The 14,119-nt window shown below is 32.1% G+C and overlaps 1 protein-coding gene across 2 annotated transcripts in view; it reads right to left on the bottom strand.

The window, feature by feature from the left end:
* Nucleotides 1-18: 18 nt before the first annotated feature.
* LOC111710386 (monocarboxylate transporter 12) overlaps nucleotides 19-14,119 on the bottom strand; it is a 34,447-nt gene continuing 20,346 nt past the window's right edge. Inside the window, exons 7-15 of one of the 2 annotated variants that reach the window (XM_023484466.1) lie at nucleotides 11,777-11,866; nucleotides 10,165-10,326; nucleotides 8,681-8,781; nucleotides 5,704-5,853; nucleotides 5,052-5,130; nucleotides 4,664-4,788; nucleotides 4,485-4,566; nucleotides 3,629-3,788; nucleotides 19-2,244 (exon numbers count right to left, since the gene is read on the bottom strand). In XM_023484466.1, coding sequence (XP_023340234.1) covers nucleotides 2,066-2,244; nucleotides 3,629-3,788; nucleotides 4,485-4,566; nucleotides 4,664-4,788; nucleotides 5,052-5,130; nucleotides 5,704-5,853; nucleotides 8,681-8,781; nucleotides 10,165-10,326; nucleotides 11,777-11,866 — 1,128 coding nt within the window. In that variant the 3' untranslated portion in view covers nucleotides 19-2,065. Of the gene's footprint in view, nucleotides 2,245-3,628; nucleotides 3,789-4,484; nucleotides 4,567-4,663; nucleotides 4,789-5,051; nucleotides 5,131-5,703; nucleotides 5,854-8,680; nucleotides 8,782-10,164; nucleotides 10,336-11,776; nucleotides 11,867-14,119 lie in introns of both variants that reach the window. The other variant, XM_023484465.1, reaches the window with a different exon arrangement.

Here is a 14,119-nt window from a genome sequence, read left to right as displayed (position 1 = left end):
AATTAAATCATAAAGAAATATACTAAACTAGAATTTTATTAAATATTTAAGTTGTGACTCGTCGGTCAAAGATACAAATGCTAGAAATATTCACATGTCAGATATATCACAATATTTCACAAAACATAAACATTATTTACATATTTTTCAGAGGGGGCATTTTTTCCAAAAACGACCACTTGAAGTTAGGGGGTTAATATCAATATATAGGTCTGGAAAACAAACATATCTGATAACAACCCTCTGACCACAAGGGTTTAAGTATCATTTTTACAGTTCAAGGATGATTCAGGGTGTCCAAATAAACCTGGGAATTCAGGGACGATTTTGGTATCGTCTTTGTAAACAATTTTTTGATTTAGTATAGTGATACCTACTAAAAAAGCTAACATTCGTCGGCTAATGTTCAGAATTTGTTTATGTTTTTATGGCATACTGTGGTGTACTTAATAATATTAGAAATTCGTGTAAATACAGTACAGTTGTTTCTCTTAACTGTATCTTTCAGAAATGTTGCAGAGCATCATACAACGTTTTGTAGAATAATAAAACAGTCTTTCACCGTTTACATCAGACGTAACTTTATTTTGAGCATTGATACTAGGTAAAATAAACGCTAATTTTTTTCCAAAACTCTTTCAAAATCGTCTCTGAATTCCCATGTTTAATGGGACACCCTGTATGTAAGAAGGAACGTTATGTCATCACAATTTACGAAACATTAAACAGAAGATAAACTTGTTTAGGATATTTGATAATAAAAGGATAAAAGCGATCCGCAATCTTAGATTTAGTTTAAAATATCAATTGTTCACAAAAAATTATTTAAAATTTTGTTGATATTTTGTGAAACATTCACGATATGAATTCTATTATTTTATAACTTTGGAAGGATGGTTTGATATGCTTAATAACTTTAAGATTTTACAAGTTTACTTCTCAGCTTACTTGAAATAATTTATTCATATTACTAATTCAAAGATCGCTTTCATCCGTATTATTAACAGAAAATTATAGACGTGAAAATTTAGTTTTTCATTGGTTCAGTTAAAACACTAACCTTTATTTTTTACATTTATGAACGGTTTTATTATGTACAGTAAGGCAATCATGACATTTGAACAGTGTGTACGTGCAAGAAGACAATTATATACGCATTAAACACAATCTGACACAATTTATTCATAAATATGGACAGACATTTTTCACAGTTTCCGTGATACGCGCTCGAGAAAATACAAAATTTTGTATTCGCAATTTTTAACAGATCGGTCGTTATGATGGTTTTAACCTTTAATTAACTCTACATATATTGCTGCATTAGAACGGAAGACTAAATAAAAAAAATGTTTTTTAAGGAAGAACCGACATTAACGAATGTTCAGCAATTCTCAGACTTTTCAAAGTTCATAAAACTTTTCATAAAAAAGTGGGTAAAAAAATGTTAATTAAATGAAAAATTCCAATCCAATGAAAGATCGTATCCTTTTTTGGCGTCATACAAACTAGGTTGATAAAATAAAATATTTACGACCCGGAGACATTTAGTCAGGAAAATCTTATAAAACATGAGAAACATTCAAGTCAGAAAAGTCTCAATATTTTACTTGTAAATTTCAGCTTTTATAAAAACATATTATATTGATAACTGAATTTGAATGGGAATCAATAGGAAATTCGATTTTATTTATTTGAATGAAAGCCGTCGAAAATATTGTTTTGTTTGACTGAGAATCCTGAGAAGGGCGGCTTCGATCTGAGCATTGCATTTTCCATACGTTGTAAAAATGTAAACCAAAACTACAGTTTCTAGTTTTCATTGAAAATCCTTTAGTTTTTGTTTCTAACAAAGTATCCGTACAGTGGGTAATGGTTCGAGCATGTGGAAAAGTGAGCATTATTTTCACATATCAATTAAGATTATGCATTGAAAAATTTAACTTTTTCCGAGCCTTTAAATCTGGTGAATAAACTGGGCTATTATTAGGCCTAGTTTACGGATTTATCATCGTTTCTGAACAACAAACTTTGAATTGATTCAATTTTCAGTTTTGTTCTGGTTTTGTTATAGTTCTTCGTGAAGATCGTCTTCACTCTTACTCTGCGCCATTTTAAATTTAGGTTTAGCGTCGATTCTTCTCTGAATTGGTGGGATAAAGAACAACATGGCGCCGGAGAGGAAGATCATAGATCCAGCGAAGTAGAATCCTGCGTCATAGTCTCCGATTGCGTCATAAAGAGCTCCTGAACAAGAATTTGAATTGAACTATTTCAGGTATTAAGACTTGAACAAAAAGCATCAAAATGTTTCAAAATATCATAAAAAGGTCATTTCATATTTTCCAAATTCCAAATATCAAAAATATATGTGTTTATTATTGTTACTAATGTTAAAGAATGAGGGAATCTTATACAATTATAGTAAAAAGAGATATTTTATATTTTTTTTATAACATTTGATACTTTTTGAGGTAAAATACTAACTGAATATTTTAGATATGAAGTCGGCTGAAAATTCGAAATATTTGAAGTTCGAGGAAAATAGAATTTAATTTTGAAGTCCAGAGTTCAAAATTATTAAATCTTGTTGCTGCTGGTTTAATTAAATTATATATTAAACATTAAAGTTGTTATTTAAAGTTTCGTAGACTAAACCTCTTATTAAATTGACTGAGCTTATTTAACTGTTAAAACCTTTAAAGGATAAATTAGATGAAAAACAACAGCAAAAAATAAAGTCTGTTATGTCATGTTTAAAACCACAAAATTCAGAAAACCACAAAAAAAATTCTTAAATGAGAAATGATGAAATAGCACAAGAGGGTACACAACAGAACACCCCTTCTCTGGACATCGTTGTAGATCAGGGGAATAACATTAAATTTGTAATAGGTAATTGGTATGATAAATTTTAGTGTTAGGTACTTTCCAAAAAACATTTTCCCAAGTGACAATTTTCCAAGTTGCAACTTCCCAAGCTGCAACTTCCCAAATGTACATTTAAGGTTAGGCAAGCCTTCTGAGGCTCTGCAGGCTGCAATTGGGGCAGAGCGCTGTAGATAGGAAAGACTGGAAATTTCACATTTGGGAAGTTGACACTTGGGAAAATGCCTTTATGAAAGTACCATTACTAATAAATTATAGTCGAGTATTATTGAATAATTCATTCTAGATTGTCCCTAGGGAAACAAATTTACATTGGTTTCTCATTACATAAACCCATCAAGATTTTATTCCTAAAAATGCTAAATCTCTTTTGAGGTAAATATATTCAAAAATTATCATGGAAAGCCAAACAACATACTGCGTGACCTTCGATCACAAATTGATCAATTAAACATAATTTTCGCGTTCGTTCTGTTACACTCTTTTATCTTTTTGGCGGATTCTTTTTTAAATGAAAAATTATAAAAATATAATTCTCTTAATTTAAACATTGTTGTATTGTAGAAGACGCGATGGAATTCAAATTAAGGAAACCAAAAGTTTTTAGCTTTGGTTAGTCCAATGTGAGTACTGTCAAGTGTATGACAACTAAAAAACACTGGCCTAACTGTGTGTCCATGTAATACCCGGAACAGGAACCTCAAAGCCACTCATTGACGACATTCTAGGACACTATATTTACCTATAACCGGAGGTCCCATAACGGAAGCAATCCCCTGGAAGAATAGAATAAGTCCGAATGAGTTAGTGAGTTTGTCTAGGCCGAGGAGGTCAGTAAGAACTACGCTGGTCAACCCGACATATGCTCCGCTAGTCACACCAAACACAGCGCAGTACATCGCCTATACACAAATTGTAGATAGTACATTGATAACCAGAAAACTCTGAAATAGGAAGACGACTTTTAGACTCAAGTTATGACTTTAAATAGTCAAATGAGTATGGCACACAGCGAATTGTACAGTGTTAACAGACCCATTTCACTTTCGTTCGTTCGTTTTCTGGTTATCGGTCTTAACGGGAAACATTCCGAAAAATTATCCGACGCAGAATTTCTTCTGGGGTAATTACTCGCTTGAAATCATCTCTGGATTGTTCGGTAGATCGACAAATCCAGCATCCCGGAACAAAACCTTTTGGCTTTTAACTTTAGTAATTTATATTTGGAACACTACTTTTATTAAAAAACCTCTTCGGTTGTTGCTCTCTGTATTTTAATTACCTAAAAAATGGCTATCACTGTAAGATAAAGCATGTTTATTTAGAATTATTATAGGCAAACATAGCTTTTTGAATTTTTCAAAAATCAATATTATTGATTCTAGGTTAGACAAAATGAAAAGGAAGGAAGCTAAGTGTTCATTCTATTTTTTGGATCTTCTTTAAGGTCTTAAAACTTTTAAAGATGAATCCAAATGTATACAATATGTACATAGATTAAACGTGTGAATCAAAACGTTGAGATACATTTTTTCAACATTTATTAGATTAGAAATATAAAAGTACATTAAACTGGTACATGAACCATACATATTTACCTGAGTAGTGTATGTTGTACAGAACACACTAAGCCCCATAGTTATACCACAAAGTACAAGACAGAAGTTGTAGATGTACAATCTAAGAAAAATCAAAATCAGTGTTTACATTTTGGAAATAATAATAATATAATTTTTTAAGAAACTTAGATCAGCGTGTTTAAAAGATAGTTAATAACCTTTTAACCCATCCTTGATCTCCGATCCATCCCAGAATGATCCTACCGATCGTATTAGCGATCCCGATCACGGAGAGAAGAAAGGAAGCACTCTCAGGGTCCATACCCCACAAGATTGCTCGATCCTAAGATATGTAATTCTTTAAACCAAGATACAGAGCTTTGGAAAAAGATGGTCTATTACATGGTATCAGCGCACGGCATTTTAAATATGAGTAAAACATATATATTTAAGAAGGCAACAAATCCGCAACATATAAATTAATACGAAACCATCCGGAAGTATATCTAAAATTTGAATTTAAAAGTTTCTAAAGTTTATTTCTAAAGTAAACTTTGCATATTTCCTTGTTTTCATATTTTCCGAAGAATGTATAAAAATGTTTACCACGGTGTAAACGTAAGGCACGTTGAATCCTATGCTAGTGAGGAAGTTGCTGACAGCATACATGATAAACACAGGATCCCTGGAATATAAAAATATAGCTTGGGTATCCTGCTTTGCCGGGATATTTAAACATTCCCGCACCCAGCCTTCAAGTATCTTCCTTACCTCGTTTAAATAATCTTTCCTTTCTCAACCCCATTCCCTCAACTACCCCCCCCATTCTCTCACTTTTACGGGTTACGCCTTTTATTGATTACATATTATAAAACATCATTATATTTTACATAATGTTTATTTGGGCTCCTTTAAATATATAAACTTTAAAATTAAACGAACATGCAGTGTGTTCTTTATTCTTTTTCATAAAGTAAGAAATAAATACATTGATAATTTATTAAACCAGCCTTCATATACATTTTTAATACATTTTTAAAGAAAGGTATTTTAATTAAGTGTGATCGTTTGTAACAAGTTCAAATTAATTCCACCCCGTATGGTCTAGAAAATATGTTTTTAATTGTTTGAGGTGTTAATTGCAGGTTTTAAAATGGTTTTGCGGGTAAAGTGGTTTTAGGAAGAAAGTTTTCCAATAAAGGTAAAAGGGTAACAAAACTTTAAAGTTATTAAGACCTAAAAAAATATGCTGACAGACCTGAAAAGGCTGAAGTCCGCCATCTGGTTGAATGACCTGGCCTGAGCAGGAGAGACAGTGCAGCAGCAGATCCTGTTCTCCTGAGTACCTGGATACTCTGCATCCTCAGGTAGGTTCTGGATAGATCTCCTGTATCCCTGGGGATCCCGCCTAAACATCAAAGTTTAATTTACGGGAAAAACACCTCAGTTGGGATTTTTAAAGGCCTGTTCTACAGCTGGGGTGTCCGAGATAAAATGGAAGACGACAGATCACAAGAATCTCACAAAAAGGAGATAATTCCTTTGTTATAATGCCCCGTGTACATACAGTCCGTACATTTACTGCAAAACTTGTCAGAAATGCCTAAAAGCCGATACGGTACTTCAAATGAACCGGATGTAACTGTGACATATGAACCATATATCATGAATAGATGGGAATTAATTTGATATGACAGGTAGCAAAATATCAGCTAAGCCCAGAGCTGCTAGAAAAAAGTCTGAAAAACAGTGTATTTAGAATACACATTACAGAAAAATCATATCGAAATAAATGTAATTCCAATCGATCCGGGTTAAATATACGATTTTTAATTTTTTACTTTAGCCAACTTTGTTAATTTAAACGTTTACAGTAAGATAAACATTAAACACTAAACTTACTGAAGAGTAATTTTCAGAAAATGTGTTATGTGAGAGGGAGGGTACCTTTAAAAGAATAAAAACACAAATTTGTTATTAAAATAAAGTCCACTAAAAACCTTAGGTCGCAAGAAAAGATTATTTTTGATAAAAAGAGGATTTTTAATCATTTCATATTTAGATTAAAAGTATAAAAAGTAAAGCTTTAATCTGAATCTCCTAAACTCAATCAGAGAATATTCTTCTAAACTTTTAGACTTCTACTTCTTAAAATTATGGAAGATACATGTTTCTCGTAACTTTTTATGTTGATGTATATGGATCACACAAAACTAGCTTTGGGAGAATATGCCCGGACTTCAGAATTTACTGTCGAAAATAAAAATCTATCAAACAAAAACGCAAAGCCCGCCAAAAACAATTTAATAGAGTTAGTACGAGAAATCAGTAATTAATGGTTAAAAATCGGTTAGAAAATAAAGGCTAGATTACTGTGAAATATATATAAGTGGTAAAAAAGAAATAAATAGTAGATATGCTTCTATATTTTCAGCTTTATTGGCTAAGAATCTGATCCCTGGGACTTAATAGTGTGATTATCCAAGGCAAAAACAGCAGTCTACTCACTTAACAGTTTAGGGTGGGGGATATTGTACAGGGATATATATTTTGTTGAACACTTCTTAACCCCCCCTCCTCTTGCTATGATGGGATATTGTACAGGGATATATATTTTGTTGAACACTTCTTAACCCCCCCTCCTCTTACCATGATGGGATATTGTACAGGGATATATATTTTGTTGAACACTTCTTAACCCCCCCTCCTCTTGCTATGATGGGATATTGTATAGGGATATATATTTTGTTGAACACTTCTTAACCCCCCCCTCTCTTACTATGATGGGATATTGTACAGGGGTGTATATATTTTGTTGAACACTTCTTAACTCCCCCCCCCCTCTCTTACTATGATGGGATATTGAACAGGGGTGTATATATTTTGTTGAACACTTCTTAACTCCCCCCCCTGATGGGATATCGGTAAATTGTGGAAAATAAATTACTTTGAGAGGAGAATAAATCAATTTTGAAGAAAAATGTTTTGAAATCAAAAAAAAATTTTCCTTTTTTTCTTAAAATTTTTTAGGATTATTAATGTAATACGAATTGCAAATTTTTTTCCAGTTCGTTGTTCTCCCCTAACATTTGTACATCTAACAAATAACATAGCTTCAGACTGTTCTGAAAAGTTGCATGAATTTTCTAGATTGGGTTGGTAGGTTGGGTTGGTAGGTTGGGTTGGTAGGTTGGGTTGGTAGGTTGGGTTGGTAGGTTGGGTTGGTAGGTTGGGTTGGTAGGTTGGGTTGGTAGGTTGGGTTGGTAGGTTGGGTTGGTAGGTTGGGTTGGTAGGTTGGGTTGGTAGGTTGGGTTGGTAGGTTGGGTTGGTAGGTTGGGTTGGTAGGTTGGGTTGGTAGGTTGGGTTGGTAGGTTGGGTTGGTAGGTTGGGTTGGTAGGTTGGGTTGGTAGGTTGGGNATGAATTTTCTAGGTTGGGTTGGTAGGTTGGGTTGGTAGGTTGGGTTGGTAGGTTGGGTTGGTAGGTTGGGTTGGTAGGTTGGGTTGACTTTAAAGTGTTGCAACGCCTTGTCCTTTTAATTTAATAGGTAATTGTTAAAACTCTCAATGAATTAGTAAAGAAGGAGTAATTGACAAGTTCCCGAAACCATGAGAGCAATGGTCATTTAGGTTCGCTTTAATTTTAAATACTCTTCTACTTTTTGTTTTTACTGAAGGTTTTTTAGTATTTTATATTTTACCAACAGAGAGCGTACTTTCTCTATGGAATAATGAATCTGAAGAAAAGAAAATATCTGAAAAATCAGTAAATGTTTATCTAAAAGAGCAGTTTCTTAATTAGGTTGATTCCCGGATCCTGGAACCTAATTATCTCTGAATAATATTTATCTCTGTATCTCTATATACGTCAGCACAGAACTTGATATAAAGAGAATACTAGGTATAAGGTTTCCAACAGAAAATATTCAACAAATAGAAAAAAAAACATGGAAAGGAATTGAGTCTTTGGAACAAAATCAAATATTTAAACCACAATATCTTTAGAACTCGATGTTGGAAACCTTTGAAATTTCAAACTCATATTACTTGATCTAACAGAATTCATAGTTTGAAATATCTAAGGTATGCAACATTTGGTTCCAAAGATATAGTAATTAGAAAATCAGAGTTTGTGGCTCAATTCCTTTCAAATCAAAGTTATAAAAAAAACTCTTCTAAATCATATACGAAAAATAAAAAAATATATAAATATTAATTTTTAAAGATGTTTTACTTACTTGTATTCTGGTATATTTAGTAGTGAACCTCCATACAGAATATCCTTTCTATTCATAACACCTGTCCCCTCATCTCTGGACCCCCTCCTACTTTTTAATCCCTGAACATAAAATTATGATTATTAGTTGAACATGCTTAAAGGGAATGTTGACTTTATTTCAAGTGACCCATTAATTAAAGGAAAAATTCTTTTTCAAATTCACTACGGCAACCTTTAAACTCTTATCTGAGAAACAATGAGGAAAATATTATCATTTGTTTTATCTTCAAAAGTTTTCAATTCTTATAATCTTCTTTATTGTCTCTATTTCAAGTCACTTTTATAAAAACCCTAATATTTTAAGCTAAAAAAACTAGGATTAATCTTTTATTGATGATCAGACAATGATATATATAAGGTATTGTTGAGATGACGAAATTCCATCTATAAATAGAGGCTCACTTTAAACTACGTCTTCAGTTCCTGTAATTAATTGGCATGAAGAGCAGATTAAGCAATGTTTGCCTGAACTTTTTATTTTTAAATTGAACAATGACCACGCTTATTCAATTGTTTGTAAAGCTTTCTAATTGTCAAAACACATTCGTGTATTGTGTTCATAGCCTGTGCAAAAAATAAACTTAAAATCACAAGTCAGTCGTGAAAGTGTAGATAGAAATGAAACAAGAGATTCTGAAGACTAAAGTTCATCCACCGATATATATATTATATACGCTATACAGTTACATCAATGTTTAAAGTTAGGGGTTTAACCCGTGGAACTTTTTTTCCGAAAAAAAACTGATATTGGCCTGAATGAGTAAGGAATTGAAACCTTGCCACAAACTCTGAGTTTTTAATCCCTATATTTTTGCAACCCAATGTCCTAGACCCTAGATATTTTAAACTATACATTCTGTTAGATCAAACAATCTAAGTTGGAAAATTATAGGTTTCATCAGGTTGAAAAGATATAGGGATAGTTTGTGACAAAGACTCAATTCCTTTGTCCGTTAGCTTAAGTTAATATCTGCTTCCAAGAATGAGAAATATCTTTCAAATGAAAATCTGAATCATGCTTTTTAATTTAACCTCAATACATTTTTAATTTAATGTAAGTACTTTTTTTAAGTACTTTGCGAAAAAAACTTAAGAAAAACATTTAATTCTCACAATAAATAAAACAAAGAAATCAAGTTAGAAGTTTGGAACGCAAAGTCAATGATGAAAGTGTTGTTATAAAAAGATTTCAACGTGTTTAAATACTAGTTTATTCTGTTCCTCCCATGATGGGTTCGATATTTTGTTGAAGTGGGTATTTTATACATTTTATCTAATATATTTGACTTTCTCCCATCTGTATTTGTTTAAACACATGCAATAAATAGTACTTGGAAACATATGTACTAACACACGGGTAAATAGGTCACATTTTAGGCAACTTAAAACCTAACACAGAAAAACTTGAGAGAGGGGGGTGAGCTGAGTACTTAGAGGGCATACCTGAAAATGGGCGTGGCTTCCAAAATGTATCCTAGGTTTACTCTCTGCCTGGTTTAGGTGGGCGGGGTGGGACATGGTGAACCGGGTCATGTCGTTGTACTTCCCGTTCATCCCTGTCTGCTCAGCGAACGGTCTCATGGGTGGGACAGGTTCACCGTTAACCTGCAACTCCTGGATTCAGATAAAAACACGCTTAGACATTTAACATTTAAACAACAAATATCGTAAATCTATTATTGCATGCAGTTGAAAACGTAAAATATCCTGATTTCGAGATTATACAAAAAACCTATGCTTTGTAATAAAGAAAACTATAAGGAAACATATGCAGGGAGGTCGATTTTGAAAATTTCACTTGTTCAACCAGAATAGCATACAAATGCATGGGAAATTAAACTAAAGAACTCAAAAAGTACCATAATTAACGGCCTTAGACATCCTTAGATATCTTTAAATACATAAATTAACATGTTTTTATTTTTTATTATTCATGGGTTTTAAAAATATTTGTTTGTTTTTTTAAAGTCAAATTCGTTCTGCTAAAATTGATTTTACAGGCATTAATATTTTTTCGAAATTGTTTAAACTTCAATGCTCCATTCAAATTCGGTTGAAGCAGTTTTCAGACTTCAAACATTCTTTAATTATCGACCTTCCTTCATTAAACTTTAACAATAAACATTTAACATTATATTTTTAGAATTTTTGAATATTCATGTTATTTACCCCTCTTTGATTCCTTTTTATGTCCCTGTACAAGTATTGGCAAAATAATTTGGAAAATTACATATTTGGAATATTGAATTCTTAGTCTGTAAGACTGTAATGTTAACGGAAAATTACATATTCGGAATATTGAATTCTTAGTCTGTAAGACTGTAATGTTAACGGAAAATTACTGAAAGGGAGATGTAGACATACTTTCAAGTGATTCTTCATTTAAAGAAATGCCTGCAGGATTCACAACGACCTTTCGAACAAAAATCTTTGTTTTTCTTTTTAAAAATTGATAGTTTTCAATTGAGGTTTATGCATAAGAGTGCAGTAAGGCAATTAACAAAATTTAGCTATTTACATTATTTACATTAATGAAAAACAACGCGGGGGACCTATATAGTTTGGACATGTAGCTCTTTATCTTTGTTCTTATGTATTGTGTTTGGCATTGCTGCCAATTTTTATTCCACGTTAAGTTTTGAAAACAAAACTATAGATTTTCATGATGAATAAAAAGTTAACATAAAAATCTTAATCAATTATTTTTTCTTCTTGTAATTTTATAGATATCTAGCTGAAGGGTCATGCTTTGCCAGTAGAAAAAAAATTAGAAAAAAAATAATTTAAACATTTTTTTTGAAAACAAAGTTTTGAATATTTTTTAACCTTTAACACCCCCCGGCCACCCCTTAGTGTCCACAAAAAAATTCAGCCCAATCGGTCCAGCCGTTTGGCCGGCAATAGGCAACATATATATATATGAATGTCTTGTTTTTATATAGATTTAAAGCAAGTGATGACAAGTTGGATTTTTTTTTTAAATGTTGGCCTCCTGAAGATTTTAAATCACAGAATTAATTACTAAATGCAACATTGATATAAAATCAAAACTTACCGGAGCTCCGCCATTTTGTATTGGATGTGCGTAGTTTCCATTATTCTCAAGCAGTACCTTCCCCTCACTACCCTCCTCAACCATCAGCAACTTAAAGAAATTGTAGACGTAACTTCAAGGTACTCTTCATTTAAAGAAATAGAAGACGTAACTGCAAGGTACCCTTCATTTAAATAGTGTTCGATTCACAACGGTACCCTTTAGTCCTCTATCTAAGAAACAATATAGAAGATCTTGTAGTCTTTTGTAGGAACCTATTGAATTCACGTCAAACTAAAGTAAATTTTAAAAAAGGATCAATCGTCCTTGATCAGAGAAAAGTTAAAAAGGACTGTTGTGAATATCTTTATATAATATATATCTTTGCAACCAGAGGTAGTAGACCTTTGATATTTCAAACTTTGACTGTTTCATCTGACAAAGTTCATAGTTTGATAAGAGAGGCGTCAGTTTACAGAAACATATAATAGAAGTTAAACAAGAGTGTTCCTTTCTTTAAACTCTTCCAGAAGTATTAATAATCATTTTGGAAACAATTTACATAACTCCTGTTCCTCGGCATGCAATATATAAATATCAAATTGCATAAAGAATTGTAAAAGGTTTATATTTATATTTTATTTGATCAGATTCTTCTTGAAGAGTTTGCACAGTGCAAATATTATCAATATTCTTCAGATTATGTGTATATATTTCCGAATTCAAATTATTCCGTAAATGCTATTTCCTCTATTTGTGAAGCTCTTTTTCTGTTTATTTCTTGTTATCCTAGAAGATTTTTATTAAAATGTATTTTTAGATTTCATCTGAAAACCTTTATCCCTCGGGTTATAATTTGATGTTTAAAATCTTTCCCGAAAATAATCTGAAGTTTATGTAATGAAAAAAAGGTTACGAAATTACATAATCATAATCTTAACAATTTGCAAATGGCTAAAGCACCGTCAATTTTTTACTTTTGGCAATATTTTATAGATATTTTATTTTTCACCAAAACAATACGCAAATATTAATGTCAAGAATGCACAAATTCAGTATGTACAATTCAGCATTTTCAACTTTAACTTTTCCATGAGCTGGGACTTTTACTAGTGTTTAAAATGGTTTCAACAAAGCTTGTTAATCCTTCTAGTTAGTGATTCTAAAGTTAGTATAGCCGATAATCCTTCTAGTTAGTGATGCTAAAGTTAGTATAATCGATAATCCTTCTAGTTAGTGATGCTAAAGTTAGTATAACCGATAATCCTTCTAGTAAGCAATGCTAAAGTTAGTAAAATCGATGCTAAGCATGGAATAAACCCGTTGCTGCTATAGGAAACCTCTAATTAGGGTTTAGCTTGAATATACCGTGCAATAGTGGTAACATGACTGGGTGTTAAAACCGACGTTGAACCAATTTTGAAGTGCACTCACTAACTGGGCGTAATCTAGTGGGAAAAACACGACTTAATTGCTGAACTTTTTAAATCCCAGTTTGCAAGTTGGTTTAAAAGTCGGTATAGTTACACCCAGTTATGGCAGGACTATTGCAGAGTTTAACTCCACTGTGACAACCAGTTCTGTTTGGTGGGTACAAACTGGATGTCAGCAAGTTTAACATGGATAAATACAGATTTTCTTTTCTTATTACAAAATGTCCATGTTTTTTTAGCAAATTAAACATTCCAAGAAAGGACAAAAATACAGACAATTTAAAATTGTCAAGATTAAAAGGACACCCTGTACGTAGAAACGTTTCTACGTTTTTGAAGCAAAGATGAACTTCAAAAGTGTTAAAACTGACATTAATAAAAATTCCCCCTCGTATTTGTGCAGTCATGACAACGCAGTAAAACGCCAGCTTGACTTTCCTAGCTCTCCTCTCAATAAATTAAATTCTTAAATCTAAGACGTAATTCGAGGAAAAACAACAATTTTGGATTCAAACAGATTAAAGACTAGTTCAATTCATTAATGAGTTGCGGGTGGTCATGACTAAGCAATTATAAAATAAGTTTTTTTTAAACATGAATTAAAATTTATGTATAATGATTGAATAAAATATTTTGTTTTTGAAAACAAATTCATTTGTGTAGTTATTTTTTGTGTGTTTTTATATCTAAGTATACATATATATCAAGTAGAAATGTATCTCTGTTTGTTTGTTTGTTTTGATGTCCTAACATATCTAACGAACCCCTTCACTGATTTGCCTCAAATTTTGATAGGAAACTCGGTAGAACCACGGGAATATAAGCTTTATAGAGAAATTTTTTTGAAAAGTTAGTGTATGTATATTTTCTTTAACGTTGAACCCTTTCTATAAAATGGGAGAGAAGGGGGACTAATTTGTAGATCTGAATT

This window comes from Eurytemora carolleeae, unplaced genomic scaffold, assembly GCF_000591075.1.
Source record: "Eurytemora carolleeae unplaced genomic scaffold, Eaff_2.0 scaffold787, whole genome shotgun sequence".
Taxonomy (NCBI): domain Eukaryota; kingdom Metazoa; phylum Arthropoda; class Copepoda; order Calanoida; family Temoridae; genus Eurytemora; species Eurytemora carolleeae.
This window is presented reverse-complemented; position numbering and strand designations above follow the sequence as displayed.